The sequence below is a fragment of the Euwallacea fornicatus genome, chromosome 21 (assembly GCF_040115645.1).
Source record: "Euwallacea fornicatus isolate EFF26 chromosome 21, ASM4011564v1, whole genome shotgun sequence".
Classification (NCBI taxonomy): domain Eukaryota; kingdom Metazoa; phylum Arthropoda; class Insecta; order Coleoptera; family Curculionidae; genus Euwallacea; species Euwallacea fornicatus.
Window position 1 is genome coordinate 611,804 of NC_089561.1, and position 22,590 is coordinate 634,393.

At 45.1% G+C, this 22,590-nt stretch overlaps 1 protein-coding gene across 5 annotated transcripts; it reads left to right on the forward strand.

The window, feature by feature from the left end:
* Positions 1-22,434, forward strand: jvl (javelin-like). Of its 5 annotated transcripts, XM_066294865.1 has the most exons (11): positions 1-148; positions 235-419; positions 14,590-14,827; positions 14,887-15,117; positions 15,167-15,389; positions 16,202-16,601; positions 18,230-18,328; positions 18,387-18,547; positions 18,692-18,873; positions 19,008-19,267; positions 21,764-22,434. In XM_066294865.1, the coding sequence occupies exons 2-11, from the start codon at positions 372-374 to the stop codon at positions 22,076-22,078; spliced, it is 2,157 nt and encodes a 718-aa protein (XP_066150962.1). In that variant the 5' UTR covers positions 1-148; positions 235-371; the 3' UTR covers positions 22,079-22,434. The 5 variants fall into 5 exon arrangements, with proteins under 5 accessions (XP_066150962.1, XP_066150960.1, XP_066150965.1 ...); XM_066294863.1 differs by having other exon boundaries at positions 1-419; XM_066294868.1 differs by having other exon boundaries at positions 1-419; positions 19,008-19,363; positions 21,764-21,905.
* The last annotated feature ends 156 nt before the right edge of the window (positions 22,435-22,590 follow it).

Consider the following 22,590-nt stretch of genomic DNA (forward strand, 5'->3'; position numbering starts at 1 on the left):
AAAAAAATGGACAAGTAGAGTGAATCATTTCTAATACGCTTTTTTTTAGCAGTTTGCCTTATTTTCCTTAAATAATGATCCAATTTTCAATGAAAAACGCCTGAATAACATCTACTAATGATATTCAACAAATGACCTACCGTGCAAAGTGAGTTCAAATCCCGTGATTCGCGTAATTAGTTGACCTTATTCAGCCTTGTTGAGTGAGAATTGATTAGTCCTTTTTTCCAACAGTTCAAAAATGAGTACTTTTTTGCAAAGAACGGTGAGTGTCGACTCGTCCAGCTATCAAGTTCGTGCGTGCTGTAACTCAATGACTGTCCAATGGTGTGTCTGAGTCTGTGGGAACTCAAGATTGCAATCGAGTAAAGATGAGTCGTGGGTACTTTGAAAACACAGAGACAGCGTTTTTGTATAGGGTAAGTGTAAGTTTCGTTTAAGAACCTCCTATCGTAGATAGGCAGTAGACAGGGTATACCTCCTTGCAGCACACCCCATCGCAACTAAAATTGCCCCGTACCAAATCTCATTTCATTCAACAGAAAAATAAATTAACTTAGAGAGTTTGATTTTCCACTGATTTTTTGCCAAATCTGATATCCCACAAAAACACACCGCTACCTAAGAAATTTCCTCAGGCTTCTGTGGAAATTTTCGATTTTTCTACGAAGCTCAATCTTACTGGACGAGAAAAGACAATATCTCTAGCAGACTTGTTACTGAAATTTTAACAATAATTTTTCATTCAAGTTGTCTGTAAGGGGGAATATTATTCTCAGTTAGATGCAACTGAGAATACTCTGCAATTCCACCCTTACTTGTGTCTGAGGTGTCATTCCTCACTCTTCCGAAAAAACAGCATGTAGTCGATACCCCATTGAGCTGGTTCACCGTGACTCAGGTTCTGGATCATTATGCTGGAATTCTGTATAGAGCCAAAGAATGACAAACAGCGACCAGCATTAGATTGGGCAATTTACAGTTGTTTCTCCTTATGCAATAATTAATAATTTAATTACACCCGACCGAAACAATCGAAATGTACTGTTACAATATGCGTAATGGAAACGGTGAGAAAGTGTACCGAGCAGTTATTTACCGATCTTTTATTAGGTGAAAGCTTATGTAGGAACTAATTTTTGATGCTAAGCCGAGTGCAATTAAAAAAAAAGCTGTGTATAAAGCCTTTTTCTGCATATCATGTTTAAATGCCTAGGCTTGTAACGCGGCAAAACTTCATACAGTTGGCCATTTGGCAGTTTTCCCATTACTGCGTATTGAAGCGGAAGCTCCCACGAAAGGCAAAAATATCATGCCGGTAATGGTTCAATGGGCCTGCACAAATAAATGGGTTTTTGTTAGGACTTGACGAGGTCATGCGCCATTGTGCACTGCGTATTGTTTTGTTACTTCTGATGAATCTCAATTGGTTAGAGCTAAAGTCAGGTGTTTGAGTCAGCCACCGTGTCACTCGCTTCAGAACTGAGCATCGGCATCTAGCAGCGATTAATTATGTTAGCGATAAAATCGCGGCTATTTTACACATATAGAAAGTGACCGAGCCACCAGGTCATAACGCATAAAAAGTTAAAGATGTCTTATCTGGATGGGTACTTTTTCAAAGGCCGCATATATGTATGTACCTGCATATTTCGAGTTTACCTCATTTTTTTTTCCGAATCCCGTTACTATACCCACTTACCGAACGATTATCTAAAATTGTCTGTTTGTGTACACGACCGGCAAGTTGCGGTATCTTCAAAACGGTTGTTTCGGAGGTTAACCAATAGAAATTGCTGGAATCTGCACTTAATTAGAGCCCGTTCCGGGGGCGCGTCCACGTAACGCTATACGCGCCCATTTGTGTAAAATTCATTAATTGTTGTCGGTCTTGGTTGCGACCCATCTGAGACGTCATCATACCGACTGCGGTGCATCGATTTCGCGCCCATTCCCAACCCCTTACGCAATGGCAACTGCCCGAACGAATTAAGCTCAATTGGCTTATTCTACTACTCGACGCATAAAATATCCTGCATTACGCAAGTAGCACAATCGGAGTATCATTGCTGCGTACGCGGTTAATTATGGCTGCAATCCGGCGAACTGAAATGTTAATTTTTTCGAACGAGCATCTGAGATTGCTTTAGAAAGTCCAGTTTAACGTTATTTACACAAGTCTATTAAAGCATTATTTAAATGGGATCAGATTGCGGATGTGTTAAGGCAAAATGTGTCAGAGCGTCTTGAACGGTTACCTAATAATGGTAATAACGACTGATCAGCCTTCAAACGCTTTTTAGGCGATTTCGTTGTGAAATTTTTTTAACACGCAATCTTGCCGGAACGAGTTATTAAGTTATTGCGATATTGCATTAAAGAAAAAAACGTATTTCTGACAACAATAACTCTTAAGGCTGATACTTTTTATAATTGTAATCGTTACGTTAACAGCCCACTACGGACGGCCTTTTTTAATTGAGATACCACTTGGAGTTCTTTGCGTCCCACCTGGGCAGGTAGGCTGCATGGGAACGAAATGCTGGCCCACTCTAGAAATTACACTATGTGACGTGGAAAAGCGAACACCCCGTGACGGTGGCTCAGATTCGACGATTTTCGGCGCGCGAGCTCCTCACACCGACGTCACCACCATCGCTCAGAAATGAAAAAAAAAATCGATAGTTTAAACCTGAAAAAAAAAACAAAAATCGGTCCCCCTCGTTGTCCTTCGCACTTGCGGACGCGTCTCCGTGCATCGATTCAACGTGACGATCGGTGTTCTCTGGACGGACCTCGTCCCGGGCTGTCCGCCCGGCATTGCCGCCGAAGCATCCCCGGTCGTTCGATTGGTGACAGGTCTGGAGATCGCGGTGGCCAAGGCAAAAGTCGATCTCGCTTCGTTGGAAGGAGTCCACGGCAACCCGAACCAACACGTGGCCGGCCGGGCACCGTCCTGTCGAACAACCGAATTGCGGAATGTCCTGATATCGAACGGAAAATGAGTTCGCGGACGCGTCGCCGAGCGGTCACGCAGCCTCCGACGGAAGCCGGAAGCGACCTGGTGTCACGGGGCGTCGCGCCCCACACCATTGTCCCTACAATCTCGCCCGATCAGATCAGCTTGGCGCACTTTCTACGGTGAAAGAAAAATCGCTGAAATTCCCGATAAAGCGAAAACGAACGTAGTCGAAAAACTAACGGTCCCTACGTGCCAAAAATGACCCAAATCTATCTACGGGGTGTTCTCTTTCCCGTGTCGCGCAGTGTATCATTGCACGGTTGTCGATGGCTACCTTCGTGGGTCGGTCAGAACCGCGAGTCCACTCCAGTCGTCTCCTGCTAATCGATTCCGCGCTCTCCCGATCTGTTACGTTTTCAGAACGTCTAATGCCTCCTTGAGCCGTTACGGCCCCGACGCCCTTTGCGCCAACCAAGAAGTGGAGGTGAATGCTTTCCTGAAGTTTGTCACGAAGCAGCAACGGAAACCCTAAGGTTTTCGGCGTGGGGAATTGCCCCCGTGAACCGACGTCTGATTAAATGAGAAATACGCCGTAAACGCAGATGTGTCAGACAAGACCCAGAGATTGCAGGCAAACCTCCACGTGGGGAATTGGGTTGTTGAAATTTCGGATAAGCTTGGAGAGAAGTGCCCTCGTTCAGGTTTAGAAATACCCGCCGTAAACGGGGATTTGCCGGAGGCGCGGCTGGCGCCGCCATTGAAAATGGTTTTTAAAGGCGGCTCCTTCGCCATTTTGTCAACAGCGCGGGCATTTTTTACTCGCGTCGCTTCTGGGACAACGTCGACTTTGTCGCCGACGCTCGAGCCGATAACAAGCGGTGCTTTCGGTTTCTTTGTCTTTCATACTTTAATGCTTAAAACGCGCTGATGCGGAATAAAATATACATTTCACTTTTGTTTTTCATCGAGAGACAATGCATCTAAAACAATAATTGAAAGTTGTACAAAGGTATAAACAAACAGCATTGCTTAATCATCGGCCGTTTACATAACGATTTCTTGCGCTTGTTGATTTATTAAAAAGCGCAACCACTGAGACGATCCGAAATCGACGCCGAATTTCCCTCCTCGCGAGGTGGTCGCTCGTTTTTTCCGCGAGTTTCCCGCGGCCCGGAGGCATATTTCCACGTGTTTGCATAGAAAGTGCACGTACAATCTGAAATAGTGCGTACGAGAGCAGATCCATTACATTTTTTGAATGTTCGCTGTTCCAGGCAATAAGCACAGTTAAATATCGCAATTTCAATGAGTTTAATGAGTGGAGCACTTGGATTTTAATAATTTACTGCTGTCAGGTGAGAGCTGCACTCGGAGAAAAAACGTTAATTGATGGGTTATGCTTTTGCAAGGAATTATTGTACGCTGAAGGTTTCTGCTAATAGATTAATTCAGAAATAAATCTCGGGTTCCTGCAGCCGTATTGTCGGTGAAATTTAGGCATTGAAATGTAGAAAGCGTCTCTTGAGTGCCTATTTCTAAATTAATTGGCACCAAGTCCCACTATACGTCGATTAATTCGTTGTTACACGTTAACTTTCCATACCAACTACTATGTGTAACAGTAAGCTTCGGGTTGTAGGTCTGAGTTTGGTTTAGTCATTTCCTCTTCAACAATACCCCGAAGGAAGCGTTATTTATTGATGCGATTAACTTCTTCCGTTAACATCGGCCGCGACTTGCGCACGGGTCTTGGCATTAATCCTCGTGCCGCCCTTGAAAAAAAAAATGGTCCTTTCATGAATATTTCGCCTTAATATCGCGGCATTTCCAGCTTGATGATTTCAGGGCAGGGCCGTGTCATGCCGGGCGCGACACCGCCCTGCCCCACCCAGGCCTTATCAATATCCCGAAAGTTGGTCACGATTCGTGCCATCGCCGAAAGTCGAGTTCGCAGATGACACCTCTGTTATTATTTAATCGTGCAAGGGCTCCACGTGTGGGTCGTTTTAACCTCTTCGGGTCCCAGGGATGGTGGACGATATACGCGGTTAAATTTTGTTTTCGCGCACTGGGGCGCGTCCGGCGCCGCGCAAATCCCCTCCGCCCGAAAACCAACGATTTGATTTCGAAGTTTGCCTAACGCTTTTCAGGCCTTATTGCGAATGGAAAATTCGAATTTCGCAAAAGTCAGAGGCGTGCCGAGTGGTTTTTCGATTGCGTTAAGGGGGGGGGGGGGGGTGCGTCGAAGTGACGCACGCGTGCCTCGTTGGATTCGGTCTCGGCAGGGCAACGGGAGCAAATCCAAGAGCCGCTACCTTGGAGCTAATTCGAGCAACGGACGTGCGTGACTTTGAGGCTGGCACATTGCCGGCGGCAGCTTCGGTCCCCGTTCACGTCGGTTCCCGAACTGGTGCCCTGGACGAATTTGCCCTGGGTGGGTCAGAAAATTCGAAAGCTTCTCGGTTCTGTGCAGTTTCCGGTACCCCCATTAGCTCGGGCCCGAGGAGGTCGACCAGGAACACTTTCTAATCGAAAGTCGTGCTGCGGCAAAAATGAGCTGCAATGGGAATTTCTACGAGCGCCACCATGCAGGTTTCTCCTATGCAGGAATTCATTCCTGAGGTTCTCCCATACGGCTTCCTCATAAATTTGCACCTCATTTTGCCAAATTTGGGACAGAGAATGTGTGTCTGCTGAACGGCATTCGAGCGAATATCCACCCGATTGCTGCCGTCACATTATTAGCTTCAAAATCAATTAGACATCACGCTAATTAATTAGGTACCGCGCTTAGGGCGTACTATCATCTAACACCCAGAAACACCTGGCGTCTGCAGTGGTACTTGGTACTTCTTAAGGAGACCATAAACCATGGTAAAAAAGTCGAATAATAAATTAGTCTTCATCAGTAACGTTCGGTTTTGACGATATTTCTCCGCTCACGCTTGCAGATAGCTCGCCTTCGCGTTTGGTATAACCATAAATCATATTTTAACGATCACTAGAATTCTTCTTGAAATTGCTGCTTGAAAAAGGCAGATGCTGACGCTTACGCCAATTCTTCCCAGAATTACGTCACGTGTGTCGTATTATTCGCGTTACGACACGATCAAATCAAACAGTTTTCTTCGCGGATGTTAACAACCATCCGAAGGCCCACGTTCCACCTTCTGTGGTTTAATCGTCAGTAATATGAACGTAGTAATTGGAAGATTAGTGATTGGGAAACCATCATCTATGTAGTCGAGAAATTGCGTTAATTGCGATCTTAAAACGAGGAGTAATGGAGGTTTTGTGAGATTTTGAGTTGTTGTTTTTTTCGTGCGGCCACGCCTTGATCCTGCAGAAGGCCCGGTGAAAGGTTCTAAAGTGACTCAGAGAGAGACGTCAATCTAGGGTTTGTTGGTAGTTTATACTTGTTTGGATAAGGCCCTTTAAGATAACGACCGGATAAAGGCCAAACAAATCCAATAGGCATTCATTCGCCTTTTGCTCGATGGTAAAGCAAGAAGTTTCGCGGTGTGATACAACAATCATTCGATTTGTTTCGAGCATAAAAGAGCTTCTTCCATTGTGCCGAAGGATTGTAAGTTGTTTACAGTTAAAATGCTGCATTTTAACGGAGGTTGCAGGAGAGGTTGTTCGTGCGTGGTGAGTGATACAGCAGTGATTATTCCGCCTGAGCAGGTGCAAAACCCATCAAGAAGCACCTGCCCTCATCATCATCAATGAATTTAATCGCCCATATTTCTTCGACTAAGAGCCAAAACCCTTTACGCGATTTTTCAGCGAAATTTACGATATTTTTCGTGCGTCGTCAGTGTGGCGCTATCGCTCTCACGTGGTGTGCTGCGTGGACGAAGATGACTACGTGCGGCCGTTTGCTTTTGCGACGTAGGCAACCAGGCGAACTCTCGGCCAACTTAATTCTATAATCGTTGTATCCATTCTGAATCTCACTTCAGTGATTCAAGTCGAGCAGAAAATCGCCTCCGGTTAAAATCCCAAGATTCTTGCCGAGAGATTATTCGATGAGTCATAGAATTTCTTGCCACATAGGGTGTCCCGAACATATGCTCGAAGTGTCAACTTCACTCCCTGCATATCTCAGGAACAAGACAGTTTCGAAACGATAAAGGTTCTCATGCGGAGTGTTCTACAAGTTTCCTCACATCATGTCCACAACTCGGTGCGTTCTCTGAATCTCAGAGGCAAATCCTATACGAAGTCAAGACGTCTTGCGCGGGGTAACCGCTCTTCGGAATTAACGGCACAAATCCCACGTGGGCTTTAAATTTCAATCCGATTTCAAAATATCTGCGCTTCGGGACGTCCCCGCCGAACGAAAAACAGATTGGCGTTCTTTCCATTTCGCCCCCGTACATGCAGCTCCGCGGCTTTTCTTCCCTGCTGTCGCTCCGTCTCTCTCCGATGCCGTCAGCGACGCGACGCGAAGCAACCAGGATACGTCATCCCCCGTGACAGAGCTCGCATACGGGGTGAATCGATAAAGTAAACACTGTCGTTACGTAATTTCGAAGTAAAGTAAGCCGAATCAAACCATTAATTTCCGTATTTGCTTTGTTTTGTTGTTGTCCAATATGGGAAGCACGGTCAATTTACTAATGGCCACGATTATAGTCCTATTTATAACGCAAAATAGTAAATACTTACTAAGTGAAAGTAGATATAATAATGGATTTAATCTGTTGGGTTGTAGGTTGAGCGCAACGACGACAATTTGCAAGGTTTTAATTTTTTCTAAATAGCTGTAATTTAGTGCCCAGATAATCTGCAAGAGGAGAACGTGTAGGTGTAATTGAAAACAATTTATTTTGGCCCGATCGGACTGGCATGACCCGCCTTAATGCTCGATCCGCAGTTTAGATGTGGATTTATGGCACTTTCGTGTAAACAATTACACTTACTGCTACTTTTGATTTAAGATTGGCGGATTTAGCGATACAAACGATCGTGGGGGCGCGCCTTAAATGGCCGTCTCGGCCGCGTCACTATCAGTCAACACTGGATGTTTATCCGGAAAATACCGAACCTTGATCATTCTCCTCATAATCGTCCAATCTGCCCGCATCCAAGTCCCCGAATTGTCGTAATGGTTCCTTTGATTGCTGCAGAGTTCTGATCGCGGCGTTGCCACCGTTCGCCGTCAGCTCTCAGCTGTGTCATAGAAATTTCAAAGTTATTGTTAAAAAAAATTCGAGATAAGGCAACGCTGCCCGCGATGACGCTGATGACGCTGACGGCTGCAGCAGCACGGTGCGACGCTGCTATAGTCCGTTCTCCGCCGTCGTCGTGGACGTTGCCGTTCGTGCGAACCGCTCTCGAAAAGATCAACAACCTTCTTTCGACTCTACGAGAAGAAGTTTTGTGTGTACTTTAAGAATAATTGACTCAACGACGGGTTTGATGGGCGGATTTGGTGCGTGCCGGTTTATTAGTGGAACCAGACCGGTCCAGGTTCCGCGGAGGATCCCGACACGTTTGTGCCGCGCTGGTTTAGGTGTGATGGAGAGTGCCTTTTGGATTAGGCGTACGGACCTATCGCAGTGGGTGTGAATGTGGAATGAGGTCAGTACTTTTTGGCTCGCAATTTTGTATGTCCGGAAAAATCGGCAAAGACTCGATAATCCATAAATTGCCGAAAAGCATCTTTCGAGGCGAAACTCCATTTACCGAGTTCTTCGAGGGTACAATGGAAATTGCACTGCGTAGAATGATTTGTACAGTTTGTGCACCAATGGAAAATGCTCTGTGTTCTCTCACGCCCTATCCGTGAGAATTCGCCCCTGGACTTACTTCGCCTCCTACGAATGTAAATAATCCTCCCCAGGGGGCTGTTTTGGAGGACGAGAATACCACAAATGAAGATTTACGCTTATCGGATGTTTTGGAAGTGTAATTTTCTGGTTATCATCATTTTTCTATCGTTTCGCGATATGTCGTCTCAGATAACGTCTTGACATTATCAGCATGCCTCCCATTACTGCTATTTTAGCTGATGAGACATCAAGCAATTAACCTATGCACAAAGGGTACTCCATCGCCTTTTCCGGTGTGCCCACTGTTGCTACCTCTGAAACGATGAGAGGCGCAAAATCTGTTAAATGGGGAAAAAACTCGACTTTCGATGTGCCCCGATCGGTGCGAGCCGGCAAGTCCCCTGTCCGGGACATCGAGAGTGATGTTGTGCTCAGATAATGGGGTAAATCTCGTGAGACCATGCCGCACCCCAACTGCCCCAACGTTCTCGATAGAAATTTTCGAGGCTTCGGCAGTGGAGCGCACAAACTGCTAATCGAACCCCTCCTGGTGAGATGAGCTTGACACTCCTTAGTTGGTGCCCTCGGATGACTATCGCATAAGAGCCTAGCGAGGAGTTTCCCTGCACCAGGACCGTTTATGAACTATTTCGCATGATTGTGAGTCTCATCAATCATCGTCATCTCATCAACGCCAGGCCATTGACATCATAAAACTACCTCAGACGGTGCTTGTGACCTATGCGACGTTGACTCCGTGATGTTTTTGCATGAACGAAGAGGACTACCTGAACGCGATCACATACCTAGATAGAAGATCATCGGGCAGACGACTCGGACGTCTGCAGACACCTGGAAACCAGCCGAGTCAGAAGTTTGGGGAATTTTCGAGTATATTTCACCGCGAACATCTTTCTATAGAAAACCATCGATAATTTCTCTTCATTTCAATGGCGAGCAGCCGCATCACCTGTCGTGTGTACGCATACATATGCATGAAAAAAAATCACTTTCCATGAACCGTCATCGTGCATGCAATATGCTTATAATAGAAGCATGGATTTGACAACAAAAGTGATACCGCAAATGGTGCCTAGGTCACCACTTTCTATGAACCACACACACCCGTTGGGTACAAGTCATAAGCAAAACGCTAATTTCTTCTTTGCTTGTTCCAACGTTTCTCAGAATTGTTTTATCGGTCATCGCAAGTGGGTCAAGTTTGTCCATATGAGGGCCGAATTCGTCCAATGCGAAAGTGTTTAGGCGTTAATTGAGACGTGAGGAAGGTGGCGGAGAAAGCAGTTTCGAACATAAATCGTTGGGTGGTGCAAAGAGCAATTTGTGCCTCACTCAATTGAGCAGCTATTGGACCTCGGGTCGGGGCTTCAGATTTCGCCATTGTGCCAACGAAAACTGTCGTAATGCGGGCGAAAAATTGTTCCCCCTCCCCGAGGGGAAATTGTGCAACACGCCGCCGATAATAACAAAAACCGACGAGTAACAATAATTCAACGAAATAAACCGTAATTTTGAGTTTACGGATATAGCAAATCACGTTTTCCGATTCGGGTTCTCATTGTGCCCAAAAAAATTCCAACACAACTCGGGAATAATTACGTTAACAATGGGAATTGTGGTCTACTACCTTCCGTGTAATTCATGTACCCACGGTTATAAAAAGGTATTATACAGATGTCCTGTGTAGACTGCGACGTTGCCAGAATCTTTCAGGTGTAAACAAAACTGATGAGAGTCGCTGCGGAGACCCGCGACTATACGGGATTATTGATGAAATGGCGAATGCGCGAGCTTAAGGAACTCTTAAAGGCCCAGGGAAAACGGCGGCACGAGCGTCGATGGAGACGAATCAAGATCGTCTCGAGGAGGGATCGCGAAACGAGCGAAATTGATCACTCCAGTAGAAACCTACTTGTTAATCTCGTCGCCGAGTCAGATTTTTCGATGAGCAGATATAATCCGGGACGGTCAGATAACAATGTTTCTTTCGTGAATAAGTGAGAGTAAGGTAAATTAGCATAAAACAAACAACTAAAACCAAATAATAACAAAAACGACGGAGCTTTCTTATCACTGTTCGAATTTAATCGGTTTCTTGCCTATCAATGTCACTTTTACTTTTGCTACTTTGGATTCGTGTGATCGAAAAGAGAACGAGATTTTAAGCACTTTCAAAACAAATTAGAATGAAAGTTCGTAAATAACGATTATATTGGAGATAATCGATGCAAATCGCGTTTAAATGATAGTGACTCAATTTGGAAGTGATGACGTTGCCCTCGGCGGCCATATTGAGTTGTTACGTCTCGTGGCGTCCCCGTCGACAGGCAAATATCCGTTAACGATCGTCCGTGGACAGCTTTATTGTCTCTTTCTAATTCGAATTTTTTGTTTTTTTTCCCCCTTTAACATCCTTCGGTAATGATTTAACTGCTTAAATGGCCTTTTATTGCCAAAGCGAAACGGCCTATGGCCGGTCGGCTGGTTTATGGCCTCTCGTTGTCGTCTTTGAGTGCACGATTAAACGCGAAAATATGAATGTGCTGACCTCGTCTGCGGCCTACCCGTTGACGTGTACTTGTGTAGGATTTCGATTTCGGTTTTGGCCTTATTTAAGTGGCCGTTTGACGACGGTGAACAACGATATCTATGAAGGACCCCGTCGAGGAAAATCGACATTTGACCCTCCGCTCCGGGAGCAACACGGGAACCTCACATCTGAACTTTGCCGAGGGAAGTCAGTGGCGCAGGTATTGCGCCCGGAGGTTGTCGCGCGTCTCTCGAAATGGGCGCCGTGACATTGGCATGCCAGTCGACGGTGTCCGAGCCCGGGACGTCTTCGTGTTGGAAATTGGTTATGGAGGCAAAGCTCCCTCGCAGTTTTGTGTCAGGTAACGCTCTAACGCGAGACCGTTCGGAAAGCGAGCCTAGGCCACACCGACTTACCGCACTGCCTGAAAGTAACCCGTGCGACAAAAAGGCGCCCTAAGGCCACTGCTGGGGATTCGCGCGCGGTATGTGTTACCCTTGTGAAACGTAAATATAATAGCAAATCTGAAGCTTTAGCTCAATTGAACTGTTAATTAGGTCGATGTCGCCCTTTAGGGTGCAGGCGTCCGCGACTCAACACTTCGGCATGGCACGGCCGTCGGTTTCAAGGAGAGCCGAGTGTTGAATTGATCAAAAAACATTAAAAAAAAAAAAATTGCTAACTGGTGTGTTAAATTAATTTTTTGTTCGCTTTCGGTCACGCCAGTTTCAAGATCTAGGCCGGCACGTCTCCGATTTCCCCGAAGCTCAGTCCCTCGTTTTCCTGATTTTCCGAAAGAGCCAAAAATCACAAGGAGACTATGCGGACGGTTTCCGAAACGCGCGGCTCCTCCGGCCACGGAACTTCCATTACTTCCACGGTCCCGCGCGGCTCAAGAGGATCTCTTCACGACGGCAATGTGCAAATAGAAGACTTTAACACACGCAGATATTGCAATGAGCCGAAAAAATGGATACGATTTTCCTCCACACTCGAAACAATGAGGTTGTAATTAATTAGCGAACCGAATAGTCCTGTTTGCTTTCACATAAATTCCTTGAACAATAGAAAATCATATGCAATGGCGTAACGTATTCCTCGTTAGGCTCACTTATGTGTGGCGATTTGCAAGGAAAGGATGTTTGAACGGGTTTCAAAAGCAAATTCAGCTACCGGGGATTCGACAACGAAACCACAACGCAAAACCCGAACCAAATTCAAATTTTTGCCTAGTACCTGCGGGTACCTACGTGCCGAAGATCGTCCAGAGCCCGAAACGAACCTCGTTTCATCTAGGCCAGGGCCGGCGCTATGAAATCGCTATTAATTACCCATTCATTAAGTGTGAATGCGATTTTTCATCGACGTTTTGCGCCGTGCACAGTGCCGTACCGCCCCAATTCCCAGAAATTACCGGGGGTTTTTATGGAACCGGAGAGTGGCCTATTAGCCTGTAATAGACACCTTTAAGGCCCATTTATTATGGGTAAAATGATGATGGATAATAAGCGACTTCCTGCTGCCATTATCTGTTTGCTTTCCCTTCGGCTATTTGGATGTTTTTATTCTGTCACCTCCTTTCTGAATTTAGACTGCGAAAATCGATTAGTAAAACTTCGAAGGCGTAACTGTTTATTACAAAAGCGGACGCCTATTTTTAGCCTACACGCTGTATATGTTAACTCCAAGAAGTCGCGTCCAAAACTGCCGGATCAATGGGAGAATGTGTGTCGCCTAAAGTCGCTCCCGAACGATGAATTAGATGTAAATTGATCCACTGCCCACTCGTTTATATTTAGCATACATCGGCCATTACCTAGGCCAAACTGGACATTACTTTGTAAATTTATTCATGCGTGTGTCCAATTAAGCGTGTACGTGCCAAGACTTTACGGGAAAAATTGTAAATTTAGACCCATGGCGTCGATTTTGAATAATGCATTCGTCGGCCATTAATGGCGCGTAGAAAGACGAGAAAGTCGTCAAGACGATCGTTCCCTGGGAAGATGCAAATTTTCTTTTTTTTTTCTTTTTTTGTTTTTTTGTTATCAGATCGTGAGGAAGCGACAATTGTCGGGTGCGAGGGAAAAATCTTGCTTGATGGGAGGCCATCAGGAGGCATTAAAAAAGCGTATGAAAGATCGTTAATTTTCCTTCGTCGCACGGTTTATCGACGGAATCCTCGAGGATGCACATTTCCTTGTGCTCGATTCGTGGAGAAAAAATCTCGATAACTAATTAATCGTAACATTCCTCGCTAAACGAGAAAACGGCCTTCCTATAGCGAGTTAATTCATTTAATCCATCGAATTCAATTAGTTCCATTAAATCGCCAGCTTTATGGCGGCGATTTGGAGGAAGGTCTTAACCGAAAAAAAATAATAATAATAATAACCAGCGTCTATCTCGATAATAATTGTTATACTAAGAGAGCTCCGTAATGTATTTGTCGATAAGGATTATGCAATTATCATCGTGATGACTGGGCCATAATTTCTGGATTTTTCCTCCTTTTTTCTCGCACGACTTCAGACGAAGAGGGAATAACGCTCCGACTCGGTCCCTCCCTCAGTCGCCTGTCAAATGGGTCCGGTGACAACCAGTGACGGGCACCGGCGGCTTCCGCCCACAGCTGTTTGCTCGCGTACGAGGAACGATCACAATGGTTCGATCTATTATCTCGGTCGTTATACTAATTCCGCTGCAGCAGCAGTGATTAGAAGAGTTTCTACCCAGTTTCTCGAGTGCACCAAATTAGCCATTAACCACTGCTTCTCCGCAGTACAGTTTGCGCAAATTTAAGTGGAAATAAAATTAGGTATAAGTAGAGAAATTGGCCGAGAAACATATGGCGAATGCGAAATCTGAAGCATATTTGTGTGCATCCTGCTTATTTTTATTGTGAGATTCCGACGAAAATTGTTTGACGGAAGAGCGTTGATGGGATTTTCTCCTTATTAAAACTGGACTTATGGGTGCCTTATTTAAATCTCCATCTCCTCTTCCCAGAAACCGACGCTAAGGCTCGTAACGTTAGTTGCTACATCACCATCGGTGAGTGATGGCTCCTAATAAGCTAAAATAGCAGCCCACGTCAGCTGTGTTAATCAATGACCTTAATACGTAATCCGTGAGTCATTTGAGCTTGGAATGCCGCAATCTGTGCAGTGTTTGTTGTGTCCTACAGTCAATAAAATCGTGTTGAGCATCGATTTTCTCTCGCAATTATCGCGTTTATGGTAAACCGACTGTAATGTGTCGACTTGACGGCTAAAACGGTTTCTCGTTGATTTCAGGAGTCTGAGTCCGTGGGCCATGGCGTGGAGTGCCTCGGCGGGCGCCCTCACCAGCCCACCGGGCCCTTCCACTACCTCATCAGCGAGCAGGCCAAGTCCCTGGTGGCCCTCCAGGAGTTGCAGCACGAGGTCGGAGCTTTGCTCGAGTTTCGCGACCTCGTCATGGAGACCTTCCCGAATTTGCGCTCCAAGTTGCAGCAGCAGCAGGCCACCAACTCGACGCCGGCCACCATGACCGGTATAGATAACCCCGATCAAACTTAAACCGTCGTCTGCATGGCGTGAACTCCGTTTCAGGCCACCACCTCCACCACTCCAACATTCCTATATCGATAAGGCCCGGCGATTGGACCCCTGGAATTCGGGTGCGCAAAAAATTGGGAATTTCCAAGGAGAAGAAGAGCGTCAGCGAGCCGGCCACCGGGTCCTCCGCCTCGGCGGTGCAGGATTCGGGGTTCAGCACCGAGGCCTCGAGCAAAGAGACCCACAGCGCATCTTCCACGGTGCCCACGTCCACTTCTGCCACGGGTGAGTTGACGAAACCGCGAGTGAATCCTCAATTTTCTTCTGGAAATAGGCATCAGCGAGACCGACGAAGCAGAAGACGAGCTGTGGAACTTGCTGGATGTGATCCATCGCAAGGGGACTCGCTTAAAAGACGAGGTCGAGGCCCTGCAAGGCACCCTCAGGGACCAAGCGCCGTTCGGAGATTCCGGGGGGAATTTCCAGAGGGTTTTGTTCCATTCGTCCGCTGACGATGTCAGGCAGCTCAGACAGGAAAGGGACTTGCTGCTTGACAGGTGAGTCGAAGCATTTGGGATGTCGCATGGCGGAATTTGAAGAGGGACTCTTGAGGGCGGCAACTTGGGATTTGAGTGCGAAATTACGGGTTTTTTTGTCTTTCTGAGCCCGAAAGGCACATGCGATCGGCAACTTCGATAAACGATTTTTAGTTACCCGAAAATTGCTTTAATTTAAATCCAAAGAGCGGTTTACTTTCTCTGCTCGTTTCGACATTTGATCGTTTTTTTTTTTGTTTCTTTTTCAAGCCGAAACTTGAGGTTTCGAGGCGAACAACAGAAATTCTTTTGCTGTCTCAAGAGATGTGTGGTTTGGTTACGCACTAAAAAATAAACCATTATAAAAGAAGCCGAATGGTGGCCTTAATTAGACACCACCAAATTAAGGTCAGTCTCGTGTTTTACGAGCATTATAATGCAATTTTTTCAATGTTTCACTCGATTCCCAGTGGGTTTATTACAGTTACACTAATTTCCTGACAAGTAATCCGCCTGGGGGTGTCGACATCTATTGTCTTTGTATTTTAATTATTTATTGCTTTCTGTTGCCAACTCGTGTGGTCAACGTTTCAAGGATGCTTCCGGGTAGCGCCGTTTAAAAATAGATTGAAAAATAATGTCAATGTCCTCTCGGTGCATTGAATTTAATATCAATACACATCTGTCACAGCCCGACCTTTAAGACCCATTGTGCGACTCGTGTTATCCCATGCGACAATGCTCCGGGACACGATTTAGCAAACACTATTTTTCGAACAATCGCATTTGGGTGTTCACTTTGGTTGACAATGCTCACGAGATCTCCTCCCCAGGCTGGCCGAGATGGAGGCGGAAGTTCTCGCCGGACGCCTGCACACCTCCCGCCTCCAAGAGGACCTGGAGAACCTCCTGCTGGCCAAGCACGACTTGGAGGAGCAGCTGAAGGCCATCGTGTCGCAGCGCGGCGAGGTCAACTCGCGCATCCACGACCTCCACCTGCAGTTCGTGGCCAAAAGTGAGGAGAAACTGAAAGTGTTGAGTGGCAAAGATTCTAGTCAGACGCAACCCCTGTGGACTTCGAGACGGTTTTCGGGTAGTGAGTTGGACGGGGTGCTCGGGGACCGGACGCCGAAGATCTCGTTGCCGGACAGCCGGAAGATCGCGGCCATTTTGAGGGAACACGACCCTCTGGTACTGCAGAAACATCTGCTCGTGTCGACCGTTCAGAATCAGGTAAGCGAGGAGGTACTGCGTGCAACAGTAATAGATTTGACGTGAATGTTTAATTTATTAACGGGTAATTCGCAATTATAAATGTTGAATAATCGGGTGTTATTGCATCGGTGATGGCGCGCCTCGAGGTGCTTCATCACGCGATGGATACGGGGGAAAAGCTGTCGAGAATGGAAAAAGGCTCGGTGGTACGAAAACGTGTCTAGGAAATGTTCGTGGAGGTACCTTCGTTTTTGAAGCGACCTCTTGGGATTTGCGTTTCGAGATCGAACTTGACCGATCTCTCCGTTGTAATTTATGAGCGTTTCCTCGAGAGCTTCTAGACCAAACGCAAATGCATAGGGACGGCAGGACAAAAAGGCAAAAAATGACCGCCTTTCACCGTAAAAAGTATCGAAAAAACCGGAGCAAGTTCGCTGGGAGTCCCAAATAAAACCCGTTTTTAATGCCAAAACAATGCATTGATTCGTGTTTTGATCGAGAAGAAGCGACATGAAACGCAACGAAATATCACGATTTTGCAACGAAGGAACTACTGTAAAATTTACGTTTTTATGCTAAAATTCGACCTTAAACTGCGGTCTGTATGGGCGACCAATATCAAGGTAACCGATACGACATTATGTAAAAAGCAAACGTTGTGGAGATCATAAAAACTGCCACGTCTCATAAGAATTAAATTCGGAGTTTTGGCACGCAGCTGATCGTGTTTTCGCGTCGCCTGCGCATAGAGCCGTCAAGTCTTTCGCCTAACTGCGTTCGAGAATCACCTTTGATGCCTTTTTCTTTTTTTTTTCTTTTTTTTTTTTTTCTTTTTAAAGGTCAATTCGCACAAAACTCGCCGTATTCCTTTGTAGTTTTGCCCGCCCGCGAGTAAAATATGACTCGATGGGTCAAACATCCGTTCTTATTATTCCGAGAAAAGGTGCGATTGCGATATTAAAACAGACACGCAACATTAGATGAAAAAGGCTTAATTATAGGTCGGGCCATGATGTACGACCTTGTAAAGGCGATTCAACTGTCTTGTGAGTCATGCTTCAATAAGACGTGAGGTTGAGGTTGAGCTATCTGCAATATAAGCTGCCACATCTGCCATAAAAGCTCTTAGCGAGATTTTTTAACCTGTCAACTCTAATGCCTTCGTAATAATAGGGTAATCGTCCGAGTCTGCACTTGGCATTAAACGTGACTGGATCGACAAATCTTCTTTAATCGCTTTACTGCTAATTAAATGTCGATAGACGCTATAAGGAATCGCTCAGACGTACCATAATTGAGTGGATAAAACTGTGTCACCAGCGGTTTTCAATTGTAATTGTTGTTGGTCCTGAAATAGCACCGAAACCTGCTAAAACGCCGTTTCTGGCGAAAAATCAATGAACGGTGGCTTTATAGGAGCGGAGAAATCACCTCGGAAACTTCCATTTAAATCTCTAAAGATAATTGAAGGTGAATTTTTGTATAAGCAATATCGAGTCTCAGAAGTTCAATTTATTTTTTACCTCGTGACTACGAATTTTAATTAGCCGTCAACCTTGACTGGACTGATTTAACCTCGACGAATGGTTGGAAAAAAACAATAATAGAATTCTTCCCTTGTCTGATCATCTACTTGGTTCTTGCAGGTTTTGAAACAAAAACTAGATTCGGCCAGTGATTTAGAAATGGGCCTTAGGGCGAAACTAGACAAGGCTGTGGAAGAAAACGAGGATTTGCGTTTCGAGGTAAATTCCTTCCCCGGTCAGCTGGTGGCAGACTTAAGAGAGAAAGGTTTCTTTTCAGCTGGAAAACGCGGCTATTGAGCTGGAAGGTACCAAAGCCCGAGTGAGAGTGTTGGAGGATCACCACAAATCCAGTGTAAATATTAAGAGCACGTCGCCTGATATTATTCCCGACGTGCTCAGTCAGGAACAATATAGGCCCGTTTCTCGGACCGAAATTAGGTAAATACGTCATACTACACGCATGCCTGTTTCAAAGCAATAAGCAACTGCTAGTGGCGGCCATTTTCCTAATCGTTTTACGAAGCAAACCTTCATTGGAATCGCGCCTTCGCCATCTTGTCAGAACTATTATTTTTCCACTAGCACTGCAAGCATGAAAGCGATGAGCCCGTTGCCGATTAACCTGCACATGGACCACAGCAGCAGCACCGAGTCGGCGCACGACCAGGCCGAGAGCAACAGGAGCAAGGAGAGCATTGGCTCCAAGGGCAGGCGACCCAGCAAAATTCCCTTGAAGAGCTACACGGCGCCCAAACCTCCGGGTGGTGAGCAAGCATTTGATACGTCCTTTTAGCTTGTACACACACAATTATGTTGTTTGTAGTGATTTAAGCTTATCATCACTTCACCACATACACACTACACACATTTATAAATTCATGTCATCGCGCACCCGCAGGTAAACACAGCCCGGCACCGCGCAGTCGTAGCGGCGGCGGCGATTCTCCGCACCGCTCACACACTTCCCACTCATGGAGGAATCGGAACGGCGCAGAGGCGACTAATAATTCGTTGCCCAAGTCGCGGAACGGCTCCCTAGGTTCTGCGCGCGACTCGCTGTCCGGCAAGTTGCGCAGCGGCGATCCGCCTGCGCAGCTGAGCAACACGCTGAAAAAGACGGGAGCCAAGTGGACCGGTGGCACAACTAAGGGCGAAAAGGTACGGTCCAAAACATCCTCAATATGGGATTTCTTCCGGCGAGACAGCAATCAATAGCAGGATTTATTTTTCGTTGCGCGCCACGCACTGAGTGGAGTAAGTCAGGCTTTATTTTTATTTGCTTCCAGAGGCTTGTCGCTTTGGTATGGTCACGTAGGGGCTTGTGGGACGTGTGGGATGGTCGTAGATGTAGTTGTTGTAGTTGGGCATTGCTGAATCATCTTCACGGCACCGACGTTGTTATAGAGTGGCGCGTTTAGCTTAACTTGTCGTGAAACACGGCGCAACTTAAGTTAATAGGAAGCCAGAGGCCCATATCTGATGCAATTTTTCTTATGACTATTTTCTTTATTTTTCGCAGTTTTCCAGGAAAAGTAAAAAATGGTGTCCGAGCTCGCTAGCATCGATGTTGCCACATTGTCAATTTTTAAGAATGTAAGAATCCAAAAAGTATTAAGGACAGTAGCGTCCAACTCACACTTTATAACTTGCAGACCTATGTTGGATTAAATATTTTAAATTTTTCTAGCTTAAAACGAGCCATTGGGAATGGTCAGTCGACGCGCAAAAGTATCGATTCAATTTCGGCCTCAGTTTAAATCCTGAAATATCGATGTTTTGAAAATATCTAAGAAGATAATGGTTATTGGTATCGGACTCGACGCTACCAGTTGTATTAATTCCTTTAAAAAATCGTACCGGTTCTTTGCGCGAAGATCATAATCTTTAGATATCTCGCAAGTCCAAGACTAAAACTAAAGCAATAGTACAGTTTCCTGTTGCGACCAAGTCCGACTAATTAGCGTGAATCGAGATGGTATCGAAAACCCGTCTCTATGTTATTTTATTACGTTAAATATTAAATTGAACTCTTTGCAAATTGCATTGGTTTTGTGCAATTCCTGGAACAGCGAACGTGTATATAATAACTTCGGCAAAAGGCACCAAATCGCCCGATCAAAATGCCGCATTATCAACTTGAAATGATGAATTTCTATGTAGAAAGTATCCGTTTCAAGCATCATACAATTTAAGTTGGTTGGTGTAATAATTCCGAGCTACTGTAAATTTATGTGCACGGGCAATCAGAGCGAGACAAGATATTTACACAACTACAATGGTAATTGCACATCAGTAACGTACCCAAAGATTGGGGTACGTTGGAGAAAAGAAACTGGCCAATTGCACGTGTTTAATTAGCTGTTCTGTAGATCGAGTTTGAAAAGTTCAAGACCCGTTTAAAAAAAGAGAATGAAGATTCCTTCAATTCAGCCAAGTCTTGAAAGGGTGGGGTAGATTCTTCTTCCTCCTCTTTTGCATAATTATTTATAATTCATAAACTGTATCGGACAAGCAACTAGTGCTGAGGAAATGCGCTATTAAATGTGCCTAATGGCAATTACATTAATAAAAGTAATTCTATGATGGTTATGTGGATAATGTAAATGTAAAACGATATTAATGTGGATGCAGTGGCTCGCGATGTTACGTAACATTCAACGGAGAAAACACAGTAGTTGCGGTGAAACGCGGTTTAATTTGATCGCTGCGTTATTTTGTTTTATAACGTTTAATTTTGCTAAGCGTTCAATTTCAATTACGTCGTGTTGCAATTGGTCCGGTTGCCTAACTTTTTGCGGTAATGCCGCGTCGAGGAGAAAAATCCTGCTTTTGCGTTGGAAATGACAGAATACGAAAGAAAAAGCCAATTTAAAACTTGTCCAAAAATTACAAAAAAAAAATTCAATAAATTTTCCTGAGTCAGGTCCTGCTGCGCAGCGGTGATTCGCCAGCTCAGCAGAGACGTCATGTCAAATTCCTGATCGTGTTTTGTTTGTTTGTTTGTTTTTTTTACAACAAACGCACATCTATTGCCATTAGCAGGTGTCCTTCATTGATTTTTCCGAAACACTTGTTCTGTTATGGTTGGGGGGGTCGGAAAAGCGGTCACATTTTCCGGCTAATTAATTGGAAGTCAAGTGTGAAGAGTGCAGAGAATTGTGGGAAGTCCTAGTGTAGTGGCGAGTATGTTTCCCTCGGCATTAGGTGAAAAATTTGATAATAAGTCATAGCCATACGGTTTCGGGGAGCGACGATAGAGGCGCCAGTGTGTGTGGCGGGAATTTTGAAATTGAAAAGTTGACATTTTTCGTTTTTAGGTAGTTTAACGCGGCTTAAGCGTGCTTAAAGCTGTTAATTTTGGTCCACTTAATCGATCAACGACCGCTCCTGGTAATATGGTAATTTCAAGACTACCTCCGATCATAATAACACCGCAAAAAATTAATTAAACGCGTCCGAACGGGCAACACCCCGTGCACAGACCAGTTAGCGGAATAATGGTTCAATTAAGCGAATGCATGTTGCATGTCCTCTACAAGTTATAGTGCCGCATAACTTTTTGATTTATGCAACGGCCTTTGTCAGTGCTGATGCTCCTTGTAACACCCAGTGCCTCCTGTAACAGTTGTAACAACAGTCCCTCTTTGCTTGCAGACTCAAAATTCGCCACCTCCAAACGCAAAATCTCAATCTCCATGGATTCTCTCTTCATATAGGGCAGAGCCGCAGGACTTTCCCGATTCCCTGATGGACAGGAGCTCAATGCACCAGACCATTACCGATTCAGAAAGCCGCCGCTTTCAGACGGCCAATACTTTTCTATGGGAGACGAGAACCGACTTCTACGACAGCATCGACAGCAACATGGCATCTTCTAGCTGCTATTGTCGCTCTCACGGCGAGGATCTGGCTGAGTGCGACAGCTTGGAAAGGGAGCTTTTGAGTCGTTCATTATTTAGTGAGAAGTGAAGTTTAAATCCCAACAAACGTGGGTGCACAGTGGTCGGAGCGAAAGTTTCTGCAAATATAAAACAATCGAGAAGTATCTCTGTGTCTCCGTAGAGCTTCAATTTCTGAGCTCTGATGTGAGATCAGAACTAAAAAATTGAAGCAGAGGAATTGCATTGTTCTCCATGTTGAATTTGAGACTTATCATGTTTTTGTTTTACTTAAAAGTAAATTTTTAAAAACTTTCCTTCGGAAGTGGCGAGTTAGGTCTCGTTTTACGCATTTTACAATGTATTTATTTTCAATTATTTCTAGGACTGTGATAGGATATTAGAGAAGTGGCAATGTCTTTTATGTATTATATATTCTCAGTTATACCTGTTTTAAACCTTTTTTATTCTCCATTATTGTCGATTTAAGCACTCAATTTCTTCCTCAGAGTATCACTAAAGTTTCTATTTATGCATATACATCAAATTCCCTATTTCGCCACAGATTGACGTTATATTGTGATATCTTAGAATGCTCATCAC

Bases quoted from the DNA above. Each gene is read 5' to 3' on its own strand.
- jvl (XM_066294863.1), top strand. From the start codon at position 372: ATGAGTCGTGGGTACTTTGAAAACACAGAGACAGCGTTTTTGTATAGG. The intron at 18,548-18,691 runs GTAAATACGTCA...TTTTTCCACTAG, and splicing joins GTTTCTCGGACCGAAATTAG to CACTGCAAGCATGAAAGCGA. The intron at 19,268-21,763 runs GTACGGTCCAAA...CTTTGCTTGCAG, and splicing joins GCACAACTAAGGGCGAAAAG to ACTCAAAATTCGCCACCTCC.